Source organism: Rhopilema esculentum, chromosome 8 (assembly GCF_057945365.1).
Source record: "Rhopilema esculentum isolate cy_ngs chromosome 8, ASM5794536v1, whole genome shotgun sequence".
Lineage (NCBI taxonomy): Eukaryota > Metazoa > Cnidaria > Scyphozoa > Rhizostomeae > Rhizostomatidae > Rhopilema > Rhopilema esculentum.
The window spans coordinates 2,538,633-2,557,780 of record NC_142822.1 but is presented as its reverse complement, the minus strand read 5'-3'; the positions used below and the strand labels follow the sequence as shown (position 1 = coordinate 2,557,780).

Sequence of the window (19,148 nt, the reverse complement as noted above, 5' to 3'; positions counted from 1 at the left end):
GTTCACAAGCATGGCACGTGGTTTTTCATTTTGGAATTCAGGAATAAAGAAAGAAAATGAAATTAAAAGATAAGGAAGAAAGATAAAGAAATTGCCAAATCAAGCCTTTACGTTATAGATAATGACTCAAGGATTCATAAATCAAGGAATCAAGGTTATTGATTCATAAAAAAATTCGACAAAATGTACTTCCAACTTCATTTTCTTTTTGGAAACGAGGCTGTATCTAAATGGAAACCTATGTTGTGAACTTTGGAAGTATAGAAGTTGCAATTGGGCAGTATGTCTTGTTTGTTTCCAATGCTCTGGAAGAATCTGAATAATTTTAAAATTTCACCTAGTTTTCTCCAAGTGTATACGATTATAACGAGATCTTTCCTGCCAGCAAGTAGAAGCTTCGGAACATTAAAAGGTAATATTTAATTTCTGTCATCACATCAGTCCTCTTTTTTATGCATTTTGTATGCGGTCGGTTCTTAAACAGAGAAGAAACGATACAAAGCAAAACTGTTTCCGGATTTGATACTTTAATCGTATAAATCACAATTCCAAATTTCTTTGTTTTATCTCAGTCTGTTGTAATTAACTTGTTGATGCTGTGAGAAAGATTTCGAGATCAAGTTTCAGTTTGATTTCGGATCTCCATACTTATGCAACATATATTTCGTTTTGACAGGTATACAGTTTCACGGCGAGTATGAATGGCAGGATCCGAAATCTGAGGATGAAGTGTAATTACTGTCTCAATATTTTACCTGTAATCCACTGGTTTTCAAATTCCAACTTGCCCCTAGCATAACACGTGTTATGCAAGCCTAGCACTTTCACACCGGATAAAGCTTTTTTTATTGTGCTCATTGTTATATATTAGCCTTCAGTTTACTTTGAATTGTTTAATTTTTAAAAGGTATTTTACAAATAAATAATTCTTTTGATTTGAAAGGGAAAATTGTTGACTTTTTCTATTGAATAGTGTTGAGGATATTTATTTCATGACAAAAGTCCTATTCGTATCAAGGTCTTTTTTAATATATAACAAAGAACAACATATCTGCCATTCTTCATGGCAGTTAACCCCAAGTCCATGTTTCAAATCGTTATTTTCATGTTTTTCTCCTCTTGGAAATTATTTTAAAGTATAAACATTCAAATAATCAAAAATAGTACTTTACAGTCCCATTTTTAACAATTGCACTATGGGGTACTAAAAATCTGATATCTATTGTAGAGTTAATATTGTCTTTATTGATCGCAAAAATCAAAGGCAACCAGTTCGTGGCAAAATTGGTGATAATGTGCTATACCTGGCTCATAGACATAATGTGGATCTTGAAGGTGCCTGTGAAGCATCTCTTGCCTGCTCAACCTGTCATGTTTATGTGGACGATAACATCTTAGACATATTACCAGAACCGCTTGAAGGGTGTGTAACTTCACTCATTTTCATCTGAAGACGGACTCCAATTATTCTTAAAATGTTTTTGTAATTGCAACTATCTTGCTTCTAAGGAAAATTTAGGCCACATGATGACTGCTACTTGTGATTCCTATGCCTGGAATTACAGAGAGCTGGCCCCTATCTTCACTCTGAGAGAATGTATTTGAGCGCATGATTCCTGCTGAAAGTTTTTGATTTATATTTGTAGAGAATACACATTATTTGTTGTGATAAAATAAATTCTTGAGGCCTTTCTTGATTGTTGAAATTTACTTAATATGTATTTGGTTATTTCAGCATCAATCATTTGAAAATTTTGAGATATAATTCTATAAATTCGATCCAACATTCAACTGTGGTTTATTTACTTGAACATAGGTTTTAGGCTTCTTTAATCAAGGAAATGACAAAGATAATCTCAAAATGACAATTACTTTTTCAGGGAAGAAGACATGCTTGACATGGCTCCTCTTCTGCAGGATAACTCAAGGCTTGGTAAATTAAACTTATTTTCTTTGTTAGTTATACTTAGCAATGTAATCCTAAATTTGACCCTAAAGGCATAGGGGATGGTAAGGATGGGTGCAAATTAACAAATGTATGACCTAACTAGGGTACAGCTTTTGTATAAAGTAGTAATGTTCAATAAGAATTAAATATTCCAACTCAGTTTAAGTCCTATTCATTCAGGGCACAACTTGATGAGATTCCACTGTATTTTTATCACTTTTTGTTGTTGAATGGAATCAGCACATTAATTTGTATAAATAAACAGTATGCACATTAATTTATAATGATGTTTATATGTAATTAAAAACAATGAATGATAATCATACATATTTGCAGGTCTTCTTCCAAAATTAAAATATTAATTAATTATGTTTTAGGTTGTCAAATAGTACTGACAAAAGAAATGGAAGGGATGGAATTGACCTTGCCAAGAATAACAAGAAACTTTTATGTTGACGGTCATGTACCTAAGCCTCATTAATAATTTGTATATTTTTAGAAGTATTTTTAAATACTAGTGCAGGGCACAAACCTTTTACAACAGAAGTAGGTGGAAAGGCCTGTAAATCTGTGTGTAGCATAGAACTACTTGAAACCAGAGTTTATTGGAGGAAGATGGTATTAACCGGGTTCCAGAAGATGAAGACAGAAATCTTTCAAGAATCAGACTTTTACGTTTCTTATTGAATAATAGCAATTGCACAATCGAATGTTTTGCCATGCACTTTCTTCAACCAAATTTTGAAATACAGACTTACCATATCTAAGTGTTAAAAACACCTAACAAGTGCAAATTTTAAAAATGGAAATTCTGATCGAGAACAATGATATGATTTAGCAAAAAGTCGTCTACAAAATTCAAAAAGTGGGCTCTTGGTTTGTGAAACTGTAGTATCTAAATAATTTTCTCTGCTAACATATTGTACTAAAACTTTTTTATTTAAGAAATGAAAAGAAAAAAGGATTGAAGATTCCAGTTTTTGTAATTCGGTAATTTCCTGAAAATATTATAAAGCTAGGAATTTGCTTTTGTGATAATACTTATATAGTGAAGGAGAAAAAAGACTGCTGACTTAAAGGATTCACTGATAAACAAATGTCAATCTGGAGCAGTCAACAGGGTCCTTCTGTGAATGATTTTTTAAAGCTATTGTCTTCCTTTTACCATTTTAAGATATGATTGGATAAAGTCAAATGGTAGAATTGGTTGTGATAACAATGATAATAGTGAAATTTATTACACAAAATAGATGGTAAATAACACAATTCCAAAAATGTTGATAGACAGAAATTTTTATTTGAATTCATCATTATTTAATGTATGACAAGTTATTTGACGTAATGAACAAATGGGCAGGTACAATACCATTTATACAATTTTAAACATCTATAAATAGTAGCTGAAAAGGACAAACATGTAGAACTTTAATGACATGACTAATATCTTATGACTAGAACAACAGTTTTTTAAGTTAAATTCCTGGCTTCTTAGCCATATAAGTCATCTTCATCGACATTATACAAGCCATTTCCATCTGCACTTCCTCCCTGGTTGCCGCTTGATCCAGATTGGCCCCCAGATCCACCCTGCTGCTGTCCAGGGAATCTACAAATAAAAATTACAAGCCATTTATGTTCATATTCCCGAGTAAGTTTCTCTCTCAAGCAAGCCCTCCCTTTCCAAGCAAAATTTGCCCCCGTCTTTAGAGTTCCACCAATCATTCTGTGTAAGAATACATTTAAGGTAAATGCTACAACTCAGTGTTTGCTTATGATGTTCTATTTTCTAACTATATCCAACTTCTGAGGTCTTCACCATTTCTTCCAGTTCCACCTTAAGTTTCTCTGGCAGAAATGGAGATTGAAACAGGCTTTATCTTCAAGCATCCCTGGTCTGGTTGGTGATACTCCAAGGAAACCCCAGCCCAAACAAATTACAACACTTTATGACATATCCCAACAACTTGTCCTTCTTGAAATAAGCCTCTCATATGTACTTTGATAGGAAAAATATCAACATTGAGCATGAAGGGGTAACATTATCTGAACAGGATCTGCTTAACATTATCATTCAGATATCAACCATTTCAAATGCATACTACTCCAAAATCTCTTGGATTCCTCCACTGCATTTTCATATTTTATATTTACCTTACACAAACCCTTAAACAAAAGCGGCATCCTAACAATGCTTAACATAAAAGTGCAGCCACTTCTCTGTTTGTCCTTATCCAAGGTAGTTACTATGCTATTACAAATAAAGCTCACCTGAAGCCCCCGCCAAGTCCCCTGCTTTGTTGAAGTGTTTGTGCAAACATCTCGTATCTTCTTATATCATTGTCACTAACTGATCTTCTGGCAAATCTCATTGCTTCCTCAAAGTGATCTCTTCGAATTTCTGGCACTGCATCTTCGTCATCCTCAAAATCCTTTTATTAAAACAATTAATAATAAATTGATTGTGAATGACCCCACGTTACTTCAACTAGAAGTGATTTGGTTAGCTTTTTGGTACAAACAACTGGTTGCTTATTTTTTGTAAGATATATAGGACTAAGACACAAGAAGCAGGTCTTGATTAGAATTGTTGCAACAAACATGGTACATGGAACACCTTTTTCAAGTGAGAAAAGGAAAGTAAATAAATTGCTTCAAAGTTTATAAAATCATTAGAATAATACATGTAATTTCAACCTGCTTCAAATCAAAACAAATTTATCAAATAAAAATTACGAAAAATCCTCAAAATTAAATATTTTATCAAAACAATCTCAATAAAAATTTTGAAACATTCCACACATATATTGTAATTGGAGACCACCAGTGATAACAAATCACCAGTGAAATCTAACTGTATCAATTAATTAGAAATGCAATATATATACTATATAAAACTTTGCAAAGATTACCATGTTGGCCTCTGGGTTTCCTTCTCTTTCACGTTCCTTTCGAATGTCTGCCTCTATGCTCTCTCTGATTGCAAGTTTGCATGCCTAAGTATGAGACAATATACACAAAATACAAAAACCATATCCATGTTCAAAGTACTTGACAGCAATATCTAAATGCTCCCTCTCTCTCTCAAAAGAGTTATGCAATACAGACTTTTCAAATCTGGCAAAATTCTCAGACTTGAAAACAGAGAAATTAAAAATTGGGAATAGAAAAATTTAAAGAGCTGCTCTAAAAAATAATAATAATAATATTAAAACCATATTTATACAGGATAACTTGTATAGCAAAATAATTTGCTGCTATCAACCAAGGACCTGCTCTAAAAACGTATTGAAAATTAATTTTTGAATATTCATATATATGGGCACATTAGCCCGTTTTCATTATAATCCAAAAGTAACGACATTAATGTTTTAAAAATATTTCAAAGCCATACTGACAAGGTGAAAATTTGAAATGATCAAATAACAAAAAAAAGTTATGTTTACTTGATTCATTTTCTAAATCTAAAATATATTAATCCACAGTAAACAGTAAAAGTGTAAAAACACCATCAACAGAGAATGACGCGAACAAATGAAATAAAAAGGTGCAAGGAATGAAAAATTCCCAGGAAAAGGAATCTTCCAAAGCAATGTACTTGTGGTTGTACTAAAGATACTACATATTCGAAAACAGAGTTTCTGGACAATTCAAGGTGTGTTGAACTGCTATTGAAACTATGTCGATTTTTTCTAGCACCCGGTGATCATTGCACCCTAACCATTAGTAAGGCACAACTGCTTAAGGATGCTGTTTAGTATCATCTTTTCAAAATGACCATATGAAGGGTACTCCAAGCTATCATACAGTTATAATGAAAGTATGCTAAGAGGTTGTTTAATCTGAATTAATTAGGTCAATCAGTTTTAAAACTGAGTTGTAGATAACTTACTACAACTATCACAGTTTTGGCACCATTGGCCCAAAACTTCCAACTCTTAAGTAGTTGTGATTATGGAATGGAATATTGTAGTTGTGATTATTGAATGGAATATTCTATTTACCCTTTGGCAAATTTCTGTCAGATCTGCTCCACTAAATCCATGAGTAACCTTTGACAGATATCCCAGGTCTACATCCTAGAAAACGGTAAAAAGCTATTGCATAACTTTAATAGGATAGTCATCAATATAAATTACATCTGTTTCAAAACATCATATTTTAAAAGGCTAATCAATACAACAGTAGTTAAACTTAATTAATCAATGCGGAGAATTATTCTCTAAAGAAATTACAACTTCAAAATGGTAGAGCAATAAATTACATTTAGAACTATGTATATATGAGAAAAATATCCGAAAACAGTGTTCCTAGACAGTTCAAGATGGTTTGTCCTGCTGCAGAAACAATGTCGATTTCTTTCTAGCACCCTGTGATCATTGAACCTTAATGATGAGTAAGGCGCAACTGCTTTGGGATGCTGAGTGATATCTAGGCTTCAAATAAGAATATTTTAGTTACAAAATAAAATCTAAGCTATCATGTGAGCCATTCTCTGCTAGATCCCACCAACATTAAAGCTTTTAATGTATATGCATACTATACATTTCAGTTCGCCTAGGGTGAAAAGGGTGAATTTCTTCACTTAGGGTGAAGAAATATTTTAATTATTTGATATATAGTAAACAGAAGGGCAATATTTATATACAAGTTCCCTTCTTTATTCCTTCTCTTTTGAAGTTCAATAAATGAAGCACCCATTTTCAAGGTTAAGGAAAGGTAGTTTACCTTAGCAATAGGAGATTTTCTCAGTGATGCATTCAGAATAGACAGCCTTGACTGAAATTGAAACAAAGAAAAACATAAAATTTCATTTTAAAATTCACAAAAAATACTTGATACCACGAAATTCTGTAAAGTAGCAATCCTTCTTAGAGATAACTTTTACACATCTCTTAAAAAGCAATGTTAGTACAGAAAAATGGTGATGATCAAAAATTTGATATCATTTAGTAGACTTTTGCTTTGGTACTGCTACAATTCTGATATGATTACACAAAGGAATGCCAGGTGAACAAGACATTGCCAAGCTCTCCTATTTCTAGCTATTAGGCAACTGTATAGTTTTCTCTGAAGTGAGTCTATTATCCACCAGTAAAAACATTATAGTGTATAATCAGCTTAATTAATGAAAAATTAAACAGACAATTATATCATTGACAAATTGCAGATTCATCCAATGTGACAGGAAACAAAATATGGATATGAAACAAGGCAGTGGCATGAGTACTTACAGGTTCATCTGGCAGTGGGATGTAAATGAGCTGGTCAAGACGTCCAGGTCTCAATATGGCAGGGTCAATGATATCTGGCCTGATGAGAAACAAAAGTTTGACATGAACAAAAGTTTTGGCATAATGATTTAGGTTGAAACCTTACTTATTGCTAAATTTGAATCTAGACTTCTTCCACTAGAAGACATAATTAAAAACAATTATGATTACAAGAGAGTGGTCCAAAATGAAAACAGGATACTTTCCTAAATAAATAAATAAAAAATTATCTCCCTGACATGAAATTATCAAAACCAAGCTGACTTTGGACAGCATTAAAAAGGAAAGCTGATTAAATAAGGAAACAAAGTATAGCAAGAACAAGGCATGGTAGAGGATGGGCTATTTTCTTTTACCTTCATTATGGCATAAAAGAAAGCCATTGACAGTGCTGGCATTATCTAGCATGTTATTGATACAAATGTTTCTAATCATAGCATATTTTTAATAATGAAAATTCAAAGTTAAGCAGATATTTACTACCACTAGATATAGGTTATCATTTTGCATTTAATAAATGTAAGTACATATTTTTTCCTTGCCAATTTTTGCAAACAAATTTTAACAGTTTACTGTCATTAATTTTTGTAACTATACAGTCTTTTGCATCCAGTAAAAAGTATATGGAAATGTGGTAGACTGCACAGGTAAATAATATTGCATCTCTTGATTATCAAAGAGCCATTAAATTGGATCAGTGATTGTATGAAGATGCTAAAAACATTCTGCAGTTGAAAAGATTGCTCACCTGTTGGTAGCTCCAATGATGAAGACATTCTTCTTTGGTCCCATGCCATCCATTTCAGTGAGAATCTGATTAATTACACGGTCAGAGGCACCACCTCCATCTCCGGCACTTCCACCTCTTGACTTTGCAATTGAATCCAGTTCATCAAAGAACAACACACATGGTGCAGCCATACGAGCCTGTAACAAGCAAATTCTTGTTGAAAGTACTACAGAGCTTCTGTCTGACAAAGCTCTAATTAGATTTTTACTACAAATGTATTGTTGCATTTCTCTGACTGTTCATTAGAGCCAAGCCCTTCAAAAGCCAGCTATCATAGCACAAAATGATCTTGCATCTATACTTATCACAGACTGATTTAATTGGCAGCCTGCGATCGTTTTTAGATGCAAATATCTACTACCACCATACTTATAATGAATAAAATCTATTGATCTTACCTTGTCAAAAACATCCCTAACATTAGCTTCTGATTCTCCAAACCACATAGTGAGTAATTCTGGGCCTTTGATTGAAATGAAATTGGCTTGACACTCATTAGCAATTGCTTTAGCTAAAAGAGTTTTGCCACAACCTGGTGGGCCGTAGAACAAGACACCTTTTGAAGGTGTCATTCCAAACTTAAGGAATTTCTCTGGATGCTCAACTGGGTACTGCACCAGCTCCTGTAACTCCCTTTTAACATTTTCAAGACCTCCTACATCATCCCAAGATACTGTTGGAACTTCTACAACTGTCTCTCGGAGAGCAGATGGGTTGGTTGAGCCCATTGCAAACTATAAAAAAATTAAAAATCAAATGATTACATATGAAGACCAGTCTTTGTAATACGAGGCATGCGATCGCACACACGTGCCTCCACACACACCCAGATTATCCAAGGTGTGCAAACCATCACATGTGCAAAACAAAGAGTTTGCCATAAAAGAGTGCTTATATTCCAAAGATATCTAAAGCAGCAGTAAATCAAAGTCGCCAAATTCAAAGGCAGTTCTGTCACTTTCAAAGTGTTGTTAAATTATGCCCATACAGGCCGCAGTTATTATTCAACAACAGCGTCACGGTTATTTAACCAAGGGGGTGTCAAAGGGGAGTAATCTGCAATCAACACCTGGTGCTTTATTAATATTCAAAACTAAGTTTCAAGCCAGAAGTTGTCTTCACTGTTCAGTTGATTATTCTGTTCTTTGGTGACCATGGGAAAAGGAAATCAAGTGGAGCTGGCGACATTCATTGGTTGGAGAAAGAACTTAATTATAATAAGACTACAAATTCCATACAGTGTTTTGGGGATGTGACTTTGTATTGCAATCAATGATAATACACGAACTGACGGAGAAAGAGAAAATATCTTGAAAAAGGCAACGATGCTCTATCTTTTGAAGAGCAGAAAGTGAAAGCATGATAATGGTATCGGTACATCAAAGAAACCTAAGCTAGAGAAAGAGGGGGAAACTAAAGAAAGCCCTGAGAAAGAAGAGATGATGACTAAACTGCTTTTCAATTATTTTAAACTGTTATAGAACTATTTTTAAGATTAATAGCTGCAAAAACTTGTTTTTGGGTTCAAAGAAAGTATGTTTATTTCGACCTTTGTGTCATTTTTCTACCCATGCCTTCTCATTTGATTGTTTGCTGAATTCCATATTGTTGTGAAAGGAACACAGATCAAATAGTATAAGGATATTTTTTTAAAGAATATCTGCTATGATATCCACTACGTTAACGGTGATACTGAAGTCAGTGATGCTAAAGTCAGTGATGCTGCATGGTAATTTCTCGACAATGCATGGTAGGAGCAATGCATTTCTAGGAGCAATTGAAATTTTTTCAACTCAGATATCTATAAATGATAACAAAAAGATTCTATAATTATATCCTAAACATTTATTAACTAATTTAATTCAACATCTTTGAAGAGGAACAAGAACAGTTTCTCTGCCAATTTCCTTGGTTTCTGTTCAGTATGTAGCACAAAGGTCTTCTTGAAAGCAGCACCCCATAGTTCTTGACAAGAGGAATGATAAACGACCAATAAAAAAGCAGTCCACACCGCAGGCCATTGCACGTGCAAAGTAGTCAAGACATGCAAAATGCTGTACATGGTTCAAGAAAAGCGGGTTTAAGAAAATAGAAGCTTTATCTATAGCAAAAAGTTTGCACCAAACGAACGTCACCATCTACTTTCCATGTATCTCGTCAATTTTTTTTCCAAGAACAGCCCCGTTGTTGTATTTTTCGAAAGTTCTTAGCTCAACAGTCATGTTGAAATGATTCGGGTTTCACATGTTAGAAATACTCAATTGGCCTTCGAAATAGCATTCTGGTTGAAATGAAACCATTCAAAGGATTTCCTTCCCTATTCCTTTTAAAAATGCTTCGTTTATTTTTTGCGTGACTTGTTAAGTAGTTAACCAGTTTACAGGAGTAGATGACTCCCTGAGAGATTAAAACGTTATTTCTAAGTCAAAACATTGGGAATCAGGTTCCTATCAATATTTTAGCTTTACTTCAAGAGGTGTTGAGAAATGAAAGGAAGACCAAGATGGGCGATTAACGTGTGAACTGACATTGGACGAGCAATGAATAGCTCGCCATGTTACCCGAAGCGACTTTGGAGGCGAGTGTGGAGGGAGGCGAGTGTGGAGGGAGGCGAGTGTGGAGGGAGGCGAGTGTGGAGGGAGGCGAGTGTGGAGGGAGGCGAGTGTGGAGGGAGGCAAGTGTGGAGGCGGGCGCGGGTGATCACCCGTCTCAAACGGCCAGGGCTGAACATCTGTTAAAAACACATTCATTAGAGTAGATGTAATTACCATTCTGGAACTTATCTGGTTCATACAAATGCCAAGATATGATTCTTGAGAACATGGTCAATCCTGCAAATACATTTTGGGAATATTGTGCAAAGGTAAAACTTAGCAATTATTGTAGAATATAAAGATCTCACAAAAATATAATTTTACCCTAAAGTTGTCCATTGTAACTGCTAGCGAGTTCAAAACTTCAGCATCGATGGTGTCATCTTCTAAGTCAATGAGATCCATTTTCTCTCTAATCTGTTGAAGAGCCGCTTCTGAGCACAAAGATGCCATGTCTGAACCAACATAACCATGGGTTTCTGCAGCTACCTACATAGGGAAAGAAGGCAAGGCATAAAAACTTTGGGATTCTGTATGGAGAAATGAGAAATAGAAGGAAACATGTGACCAGATAGGAATGATGAGGATGATGGCTGCCCAGACTCATTCAGGTGAATTACAGGGGTTGTAACATTGGTACAGGGAGTAAGTTTGAGATCTCATTGGCATAGGGTTGAAATGTAGAGGAAAAATACAAAAATAATAAGACATGAAAAGTGATTTGATTTGCCTGTCAATGACAGAGAATGCAATAGGATAGAACGTTCAAAACCAGAAATAAATAAAGATTAACTTGAAGGGATAGCCATGGAGATTACGTTGAGGAAATGATTTCAAGGGAAATGTCTTTATAGTGTTAATAGGTAATTGATTGTTATGGATGTATCTTGGAAGATTTTCATGAGATTGAGACTGAATAATTTCACCAGAATAAAGAAGAAGCTTAGAGGCTAAATATCCGGTTAGCACAGTTCACTAGCAGTCCTAAGGGTTGAATAAACTGCTAGTGGAACTACACCATATTACTCTAGCACCCTGTGATCATTGAACCTTAATTATGAGTAAGGCTCAACTGCTTTGGGATGCTGACTAGAATTATGATTTAAAAAAAGCCAAATTTCAGTTCAGTTATCAACATATTTTATCATTGTTAATTAACTGCTAGAAACAATTCACAATTAATTATTAATTGGATGATATATATCTTGTAATCAAATGACAATATAACTAAAATCACTGACAGCATCATTCTTAGCTATAACAATAAAACAATTGAAAAAAATATTAAAATAACTTCAAAAATCAACTTTCCAGTAAACAACAAAATTATGAACTAACAATATTTCAGTGATTGAATACAATAAAATTAACTATCTTTTACTACATATCATCTGTGTCTTCATATCTTATGGTTTTAAATCAGAAAAAACTATGATATTTTTTATCTACGTACTTCAAAACTCTCCACACAACCTGAGGTATGCCAAAAGAATTTTCTGAATGAGCATATAACAACTGACATATATCGTAAACAACAGAAATGTAGCTAGGCTTTTTATAATGTTCAACAATTCTGCTTCATCAGTTAAAAAATTTCAAAAAACCTCCTCCAAAGGCTAATATAAGAAACAAATTGAACTTAATCAAAACTTACTTGCTCTAAGTCTACTTCATCATCAAGCCTCATATTTTTTGTATGGATTTGCAGGATCTCCAAGCGACCAGTTGCATCTGGTATTCCAATGTCAACTTCACGATCAAAACGACCTAAGTTTCAAGTAAATTCATAGTTTCAAGACTCAAATGTACTCCAGTCATGGAAAATCTGATAAATGTAATGGATATGTATTTTAAAAACAACCAATGAATACAAACCGAATCTCCTTAGTGCTGAATCTATACTGTTTGGTCTATTGGTGGCAGCCATGACAATAACATGTGATCTCTGTTTCAAACCATCCATGAGAGTAAGAAGCTGTGAAACAATTCTTCTCTCCACTTCACCATGTGTCTGCAAAAATAAATCAGTAATTTATCAAGCAAAAAGTCCTCCTGTATTCAAAGGAATTCATTATGCTGCTTGTTGGAATTTTAACAGGCTGCAATGCCAAGAGATATGAACAAGAGGAATTCCTAAATTTTGCTAGTTAGTGGCAATAGGCAATTGGTTGCTAGGGATGTATCTTTGAAGATTTTCATGAGATTAATACTTAAGAATTTCACCAGAATAAAGAAGAAGCTTAGAGGCTAAATATCTGGTAAGCACAGTTCACTAGCAGTTTATGTCCTAAGGGTTGAATAAACTGCTAGTGGAACTACACCATATTATTCTAGCACCCTGTGATCATTGCACCTTAATTATGAGTAAGGCTCAACTGCTTTGGGATGCTGACTAGAATTATGATTTAAAAATAGCTAAATTTCAACGTGTTTATGAAGGAGAATGCTAAGCTAGGTAGTGAATATCTTTTTCTGTATAAAATAGCAAACAATCATATTTTATCATTGTTAATAAACTGCTAGAACATTTCATTGATATCCAATATGCAAATTATTTCACTTTCAATGTCTTTTTATTTTGTACATATACATATAATCACTCAGCAGCATCAAAGTTTTAATTTGGAAAAGAAGTACCTATTGACAATCAATATTTTAACATAAAAGTCAGTGGTTAATTGGTTAATCAATTAGTACCTTTTCTCTCTTTGGTGCAATGGCATCAATTTCATCAATAAATATAATTGCAGGTGAATTTTTCTCAGCCTCTTCAAATGCTAAAAAGAAAGAGAAAAGCTAATTGGTCAAAGTGTAACAAAGCCATAACACTATTCAACTGCATGTCACTACAATAATAAACCAAATATTTAATAAAACAATCAATATTTCAAAGCCAACCTTTTCGAAGATTGCTTTCAGATTCTCCAGCCAACTTGCTCATTATTTCAGGACCTGAGAGAATGAAATAACAATACTTTATTTAACATTGAAATTTATTCAAAACCTCCTTATGAAACAGTGTATACAGATTATCAACATGCAAAATGAATTCCACAAGTGTTCTAAAAACAATAAGAATCATCAAAAAATCATTAAAAAGCAGCAATAGAAAAATTGAAATACTTTACAAATTTAAACATAACTTTAAAAGCTTTGTTATGATAAATACTATGAGTATGTACCAGTTCCTTACGAGTATAGCATTACAAATTACATATGATACCAAGGACTGACAAAAAAGCTAATGGGTAGAGCAGTAATTATTACCAAAGATCCTATTTGAAAAAATAATAAAAAATAGTTCTCAACTTTGCAATTTCATATACACACAGAACTTACCATTTATAAGAAAAAAGAAAGCACCAGTTTCATTTGCAACAGCCCTAAAAAGGAAACAAAATTTTGAACAAACCAAATTATTTCATATATTGCCAATCATAGGAAAATAGTCTTTGCTGAAAAAATGATTTTGTGGAAGCTGCCACACTTACCTACTCTATAAACTTTGCTTGTTAATAAAGATTGTTGATAATTGTCAATTTAATGTCTTGTTGAGCCAAAGAAATTAAGAAACACTTTTTATTTGTAGCACTTTTTCATTAATTTTTCGCCCCAAGAACTCCTTGGAGTCCGTCGAGCAGACTGCTACTGTGACTTTTCTTTATTCACATACTTTTTATTTCCCTGTTTTAAATAAAAGGACCTCCACACTTACCTTGCTATCAAAGTCTTTCCAGTTCCTGGAGGCCCATAGAGCAGGATTCCCCTTGGAGGCTGAAAGAGTCAGCGACAACACTGATTACAAATAATTCATCTATAGATGTAGCATAAATATAACCAATTCAGCAAACAATATATATATAATAAAAAACTGTCAAATACAGACCTTTATTCCTAGAGCTTTGAACAACTGTGGATGCCTCAATGGAAGCTCTACCATCTGAAAAGAGTTATTAAAGGTTTACAACTAGGAAAACACATCAAATACTTAATGGTAGACCTTCAAATCATTACATCAGTAGACCTTTTCAAACTACCAAATATAGCCCAGGTAGTAAAAGAAGTGGACAGCCTTAAAAAATCAAAGGATAATAAAAGACAATCAATCTATTTAACTTGTTAACATCTGAATGAAATGTTCAACAAGAACAGTTTTACATACAATACAATTTGAAACTGTCTTTATACCTCCTTGATCTGAGCAAGCTGTTTTCTACACCCACCAACATCATCATAACCAACTTCATTTAAAGCTTCTTCTTCATCCTAAATCAATAAAGGGTAATAATGTTCAAATGAGCACAGATACAATGGCAAATAAAAGAGTATGATTTAGATGAATATTCAAATGCTGTTATAATCAAATGTATAATCAAAGGTATAACTTGAAATGATCTTAAGTCTGGCAGTGGTAACCAAGTACAAACTTAAAGCTTTATAATTCCATGTTTCATTGCATTACAAATGAGTTTATATGGCTACAATAATTCTAACAAAAATTTCTTTATATATTTGTTTTGTCATCTTCTAGTTAGTTGACTCAGTCTCAAGATTTCCCTTTTCAGTACAACACTGAAAGATATTGTCTGTTATCAAAAATAAAAGTACAAACATAACATTTAGATAGATCTTATAACAAAAGAATGTTTTGTATACCTCTCTTTTAATAGGTTCTCCTTCACAATGTATCACAGTATCAGGTGCCACTATACAATATGGTGCTGGGTCTGTTTCCACAACTTTAAATTCTACAGCCCTCATGCCACCTCTGACCAAAAATATATCCCCTAAAATGAATTATATATTATTAATTTCACAAATGTCAATTTTGACGACACAAATAGGGCTTTACAAAAAATTCTGAACAATCAGGCATCACACTTCAGTATGGACCACAGCCTTATACTAAGGGCCTAGCATCCATATTGTCAGAAGGAGGGAGGAGGAAATAATAGTGAGTAGGTAAAATGAATAACCTAGTTACTGACAAAAATGATTTCATGGCCAAAACTGCCCTTGAATGATCATATTTCATTACACATTTCAGTGATTCTCCAGTTTCATTATAAAAAAACCCCTATTCAATTTCTGAGAAATTAGTAGGATTTCTTGGAAATTCAGCAAATGTATACCTTTACACACAGGTCTGTATGCTTCCAAGAAATATGGTTTCAAATAAACATCAAACAAGCTCCTAAAAATAGAAAAAGCAATAAAATAAATAAATATCAGGTAGCTTGTAATCAAATACAATGAACATAACATTACAATATTACATAACTCACTAGAAATTAAAAGCATAGAAAGATCTAAGTGCAAAGCATTAGATAAAAAGTCCTCCCCATCCATGTTATTTACATTTGATACTTTGAGATAGATCAATATTATAATTATATATGCTGTTTTAATCAAATAAAATAATCAGTGGTGTTAAATAGCAACTAAGTACCCTGTTAATCCTTCTACGGTGTCATCAATTGGTAGAACATAAATTCTCTTGCCATACTTCACATCTGGGCAGGCTTGTACACTAAAGGGATATAAAAGAAATATAAAATGAAAAATTGTATGTTAAGAAGTATAACAAGAGACAAATATTGAAGCTTTCAAACAATCAAAGCTATCGAAAAAGGTTAAAACAGGGAAAACATCAAAAGCAGAACTTAAGTGTGAAGATACATCTCTTTGTATTGTATCAGAAACAATACTTTGTAAGGGTAGAGTGATTACTGATATTTACCAAAGGTATTTCATTCAACTTACCTCACAATGTCCCCAAGTCTCACTCGCAGATTTTGCCTTACAACCCTGTTTATTCTAATTTTTTCACTGGAGCATGATTCATCTGATAGAGCAATGCAAACCTGTAGAAATTAAAGCTTTTTTATCAAAGAGGTTTAGCATATGTAGATGTACATATCAGAAAAACTGTTTTTCAAATGATTACAGGCTTCGCAGATAAAAACAAATATAGTTCAAACTTTTCAATGTTAAAACAAACAGCTCTTGAGAAGAAACCCTGGAAAATATCCACATGTGGTAAAGTAAAGCATTAGAAAATAGGGCAGTGTTATCTAATCGGTTAAAATGTAAGGGTTAGGGTTAAGAGGCCTGTCGTTATAAAGACAGAAAATTTTTCCAGTTGGCAGAACACAGATCAATCTAGATGGCTAGCCCAGACAATATATACTTAACATACAAAAAATAACAAATAATTATCTATAAATATACATAATTAATTTAAATACAAAGACATTTTTAACCTCCTAAAATTTAACATTTAAAAAATATTTCTAGACTGTAGAATCAGAGCCAAAATCTGTTAAAGAAACAGAGCACAAAATATTAAAAAAAACAGATTTTCTGTAGGAAACTGACTTGCAAATCATAGCCAAGTTTTTATAGGAAATGTAGGAATAAAGTATTGTATTGGAAAACATAATAGAAATTTCTTTTAAATAGGGTTTATGAAAGTTTAAATTTTAACAGAAGGGGAATATTTTGGGAGATTCCATACCAAAACAATTTAAATTTTCTGTGCACCTTTGAATTATTAACTAGACTTTATCAACATTTTATAAGTTACGAATAAACTTACTGTTTCTTTTCTTCTTTTGCCTTTTAGAAGGACTGTATCACCCCTAAAGAGTTGCAGTTCATCCATTTTTGCCTTAAAAAAAGGGCAGAAAAAATCAATTTTTATTCTCAATAATTTTGCAAATATAATTCTCCATAAAAAGCATGATAAGGAATAATATAATCAAAAACTTAATGGCATTTTAGGTCCTTCTTCAGGAGAACCTCTCATTTATTAAGGTGTATATGTTGTAATAAAGTCAGCAAATCAGCAAAACTTCTTTGTTTACATGAAAATTGTGTTTGATCATGTGCAGCAGAATTTCATTGCAAGGGGCATCATGTTGTTCTCTTTTCATGTGACACCTATGTTCATTAAACAGTGCATGTTCATTTATCTTTTTCCTTGTATCTATTTCGACCATTTGGCTAACAGCAGCATATTTTCCTTCGATTTTAGCATAGAATAAACAATGCATCCTAGATTATCCGTAAATCAGCTTATTCGAACAATAAGCTCATGACGTTCGGATAAACATGTACTTCCTTTATGATTTGCAGAACAAATCTGAGACAGTTTACTTTAAGCAGGTTGCCTTTATTACAGTTCTATCTTTTTTATCTGATATTAAAGTTTACAATGAAGGACTATAGACAAACCTGAGACATAGTAACAACAGAATTATCATCATTGACAGCTTCTTCCACCATCAATCTGTTTGGCTTTGCTTTTTGTTTGAGAATGGCAGTTGCCAACTCATCCCTTAAAAAAAGGATAATGATTATTAAAAACTGTCCTGAAATCTCCATCAACCAATACCTGTTTCACTTTATTAATTAACAATATATATACTGGTAACTTTATGTTGAAAGCCTTTTAGAAGTCATTATTTTACAGAAATGCGCAGGCATTGAAATTAATTTAGCCAAAACAGGCCCGTCGGAACCGGGGGGGCTGGAGCCCCCAATAATTGTCAGACTGTAGTATATTTCCTTTAAAACAGTGTACTAAATGAGAAGGAATACAATGGGCAGCCCCCCCCAATATGAATTTCGTTCCGATGGCACTGCAAAAATATACATTTAATGGCGTTTTATAATTTCCTTTATATGCTAGTGTTTTTTGCATTGATCTGCACTGACAGCTGTTGAAAGTGTACTGGCATTGAATAGAAAACCCACACGGTCAGCTTGATGTCTGATACTTCTGGACTATTACCATCTTAATAAATGCTCGAGAGTTTTCTTAGGGTAACGCTGCTAAAACGCATTTTAAAAAAATTGTTGCTCTTACTTTCGGGTTGTTTGTGCGTAATTCCTATCTTGGTAGGGCTATGGTAGGCCTATATTAACTATCAAATGAGGAAACTGAAAACTAGATTAAAACCATGAAATCTCAGGGAGTTTTTTGATACCTTGCATACAGTTTTAGTGGCACAACTTTTGGTATTTCTTTTCGTTTTATTGGCATTATGTAATAAGAAACAATTGAGCGTTCTAAACTTCCTACAGACAACTCAACTAAAAGAAACTATAATCATTTAACACTTTAGCGTAAAATCAAATTCAAGATTGCGACCGATTTTTAATTAATAGATTCTCAGTTTTGTAACGAAATTGCTAGCTAATACATAAAGTACGATTTTGTTTCAGATCAGAATTGTCTTTTTGTCAATGGACGGCAGACGCCGCACCTGGGCTATTGAAAGGGTGAGGGCCTACTTAACTTCAATTTACACCACTACTATTGAGTTTCGAACAAGAATATGAAGTACTTACTGTTGGGAAGCCATGTTTCTCCTTTTTTGTTATTCACACCCGTCTGGCTTAAGCTTTAAAAGTACAATGACCAGCGGGAAGAGCGGCCTTATACTTCAGGCATTCAGACTTTGCTAGAAAAAATGAGAAGCGATGTCAGGATTACGCGTGCGTTTATAAAACGATGACGTCAGGAACCTCTATCAGAATCG

General features: G+C 33.4%; 2 protein-coding genes across 2 annotated transcripts; one reads left to right on the top strand and one right to left on the bottom strand.

Annotated features, from left to right (window-relative positions):
- The first annotated feature begins 100 nt into the window (after positions 1–100).
- Positions 101–2,765, top strand: LOC135695165 (ferredoxin-2, mitochondrial). The gene is made up of 5 exons (XM_065214159.2): positions 101–412; positions 677–731; positions 1,229–1,423; positions 1,881–1,933; positions 2,326–2,765. The coding sequence occupies exons 1-5, from the start codon at positions 283–285 to the stop codon at positions 2,427–2,429; spliced, it is 537 nt and encodes a 178-aa protein (XP_065070231.1). The 5' UTR covers positions 101–282; the 3' UTR covers positions 2,430–2,765.
- A 460-nt stretch (positions 2,766–3,225) lies between these two features.
- On the bottom strand, positions 3,226–19,118 carry LOC135695160 (transitional endoplasmic reticulum ATPase). The gene is made up of 24 exons (XM_065214153.2): positions 18,958–19,118; positions 17,839–17,941; positions 17,201–17,272; positions 16,366–16,466; positions 16,052–16,132; positions 15,735–15,796; positions 15,259–15,389; positions 14,791–14,868; positions 14,489–14,542; positions 14,318–14,376; positions 13,942–13,985; positions 13,501–13,554; positions 13,300–13,379; positions 12,478–12,613; positions 12,257–12,369; positions 10,927–11,091; positions 8,407–8,742; positions 7,967–8,145; positions 7,180–7,258; positions 6,674–6,724; positions 5,950–6,024; positions 4,858–4,941; positions 4,217–4,377; positions 3,226–3,554 (listed from the first exon to the last, which is right to left on the bottom strand). The coding sequence occupies exons 1-24, from the start codon at positions 18,969–18,971 to the stop codon at positions 3,437–3,439; spliced, it is 2,430 nt and encodes an 809-aa protein (XP_065070225.1). The 5' UTR covers positions 18,972–19,118; the 3' UTR covers positions 3,226–3,436.
- Positions 19,119–19,148: the final 30 nt, after the last annotated feature.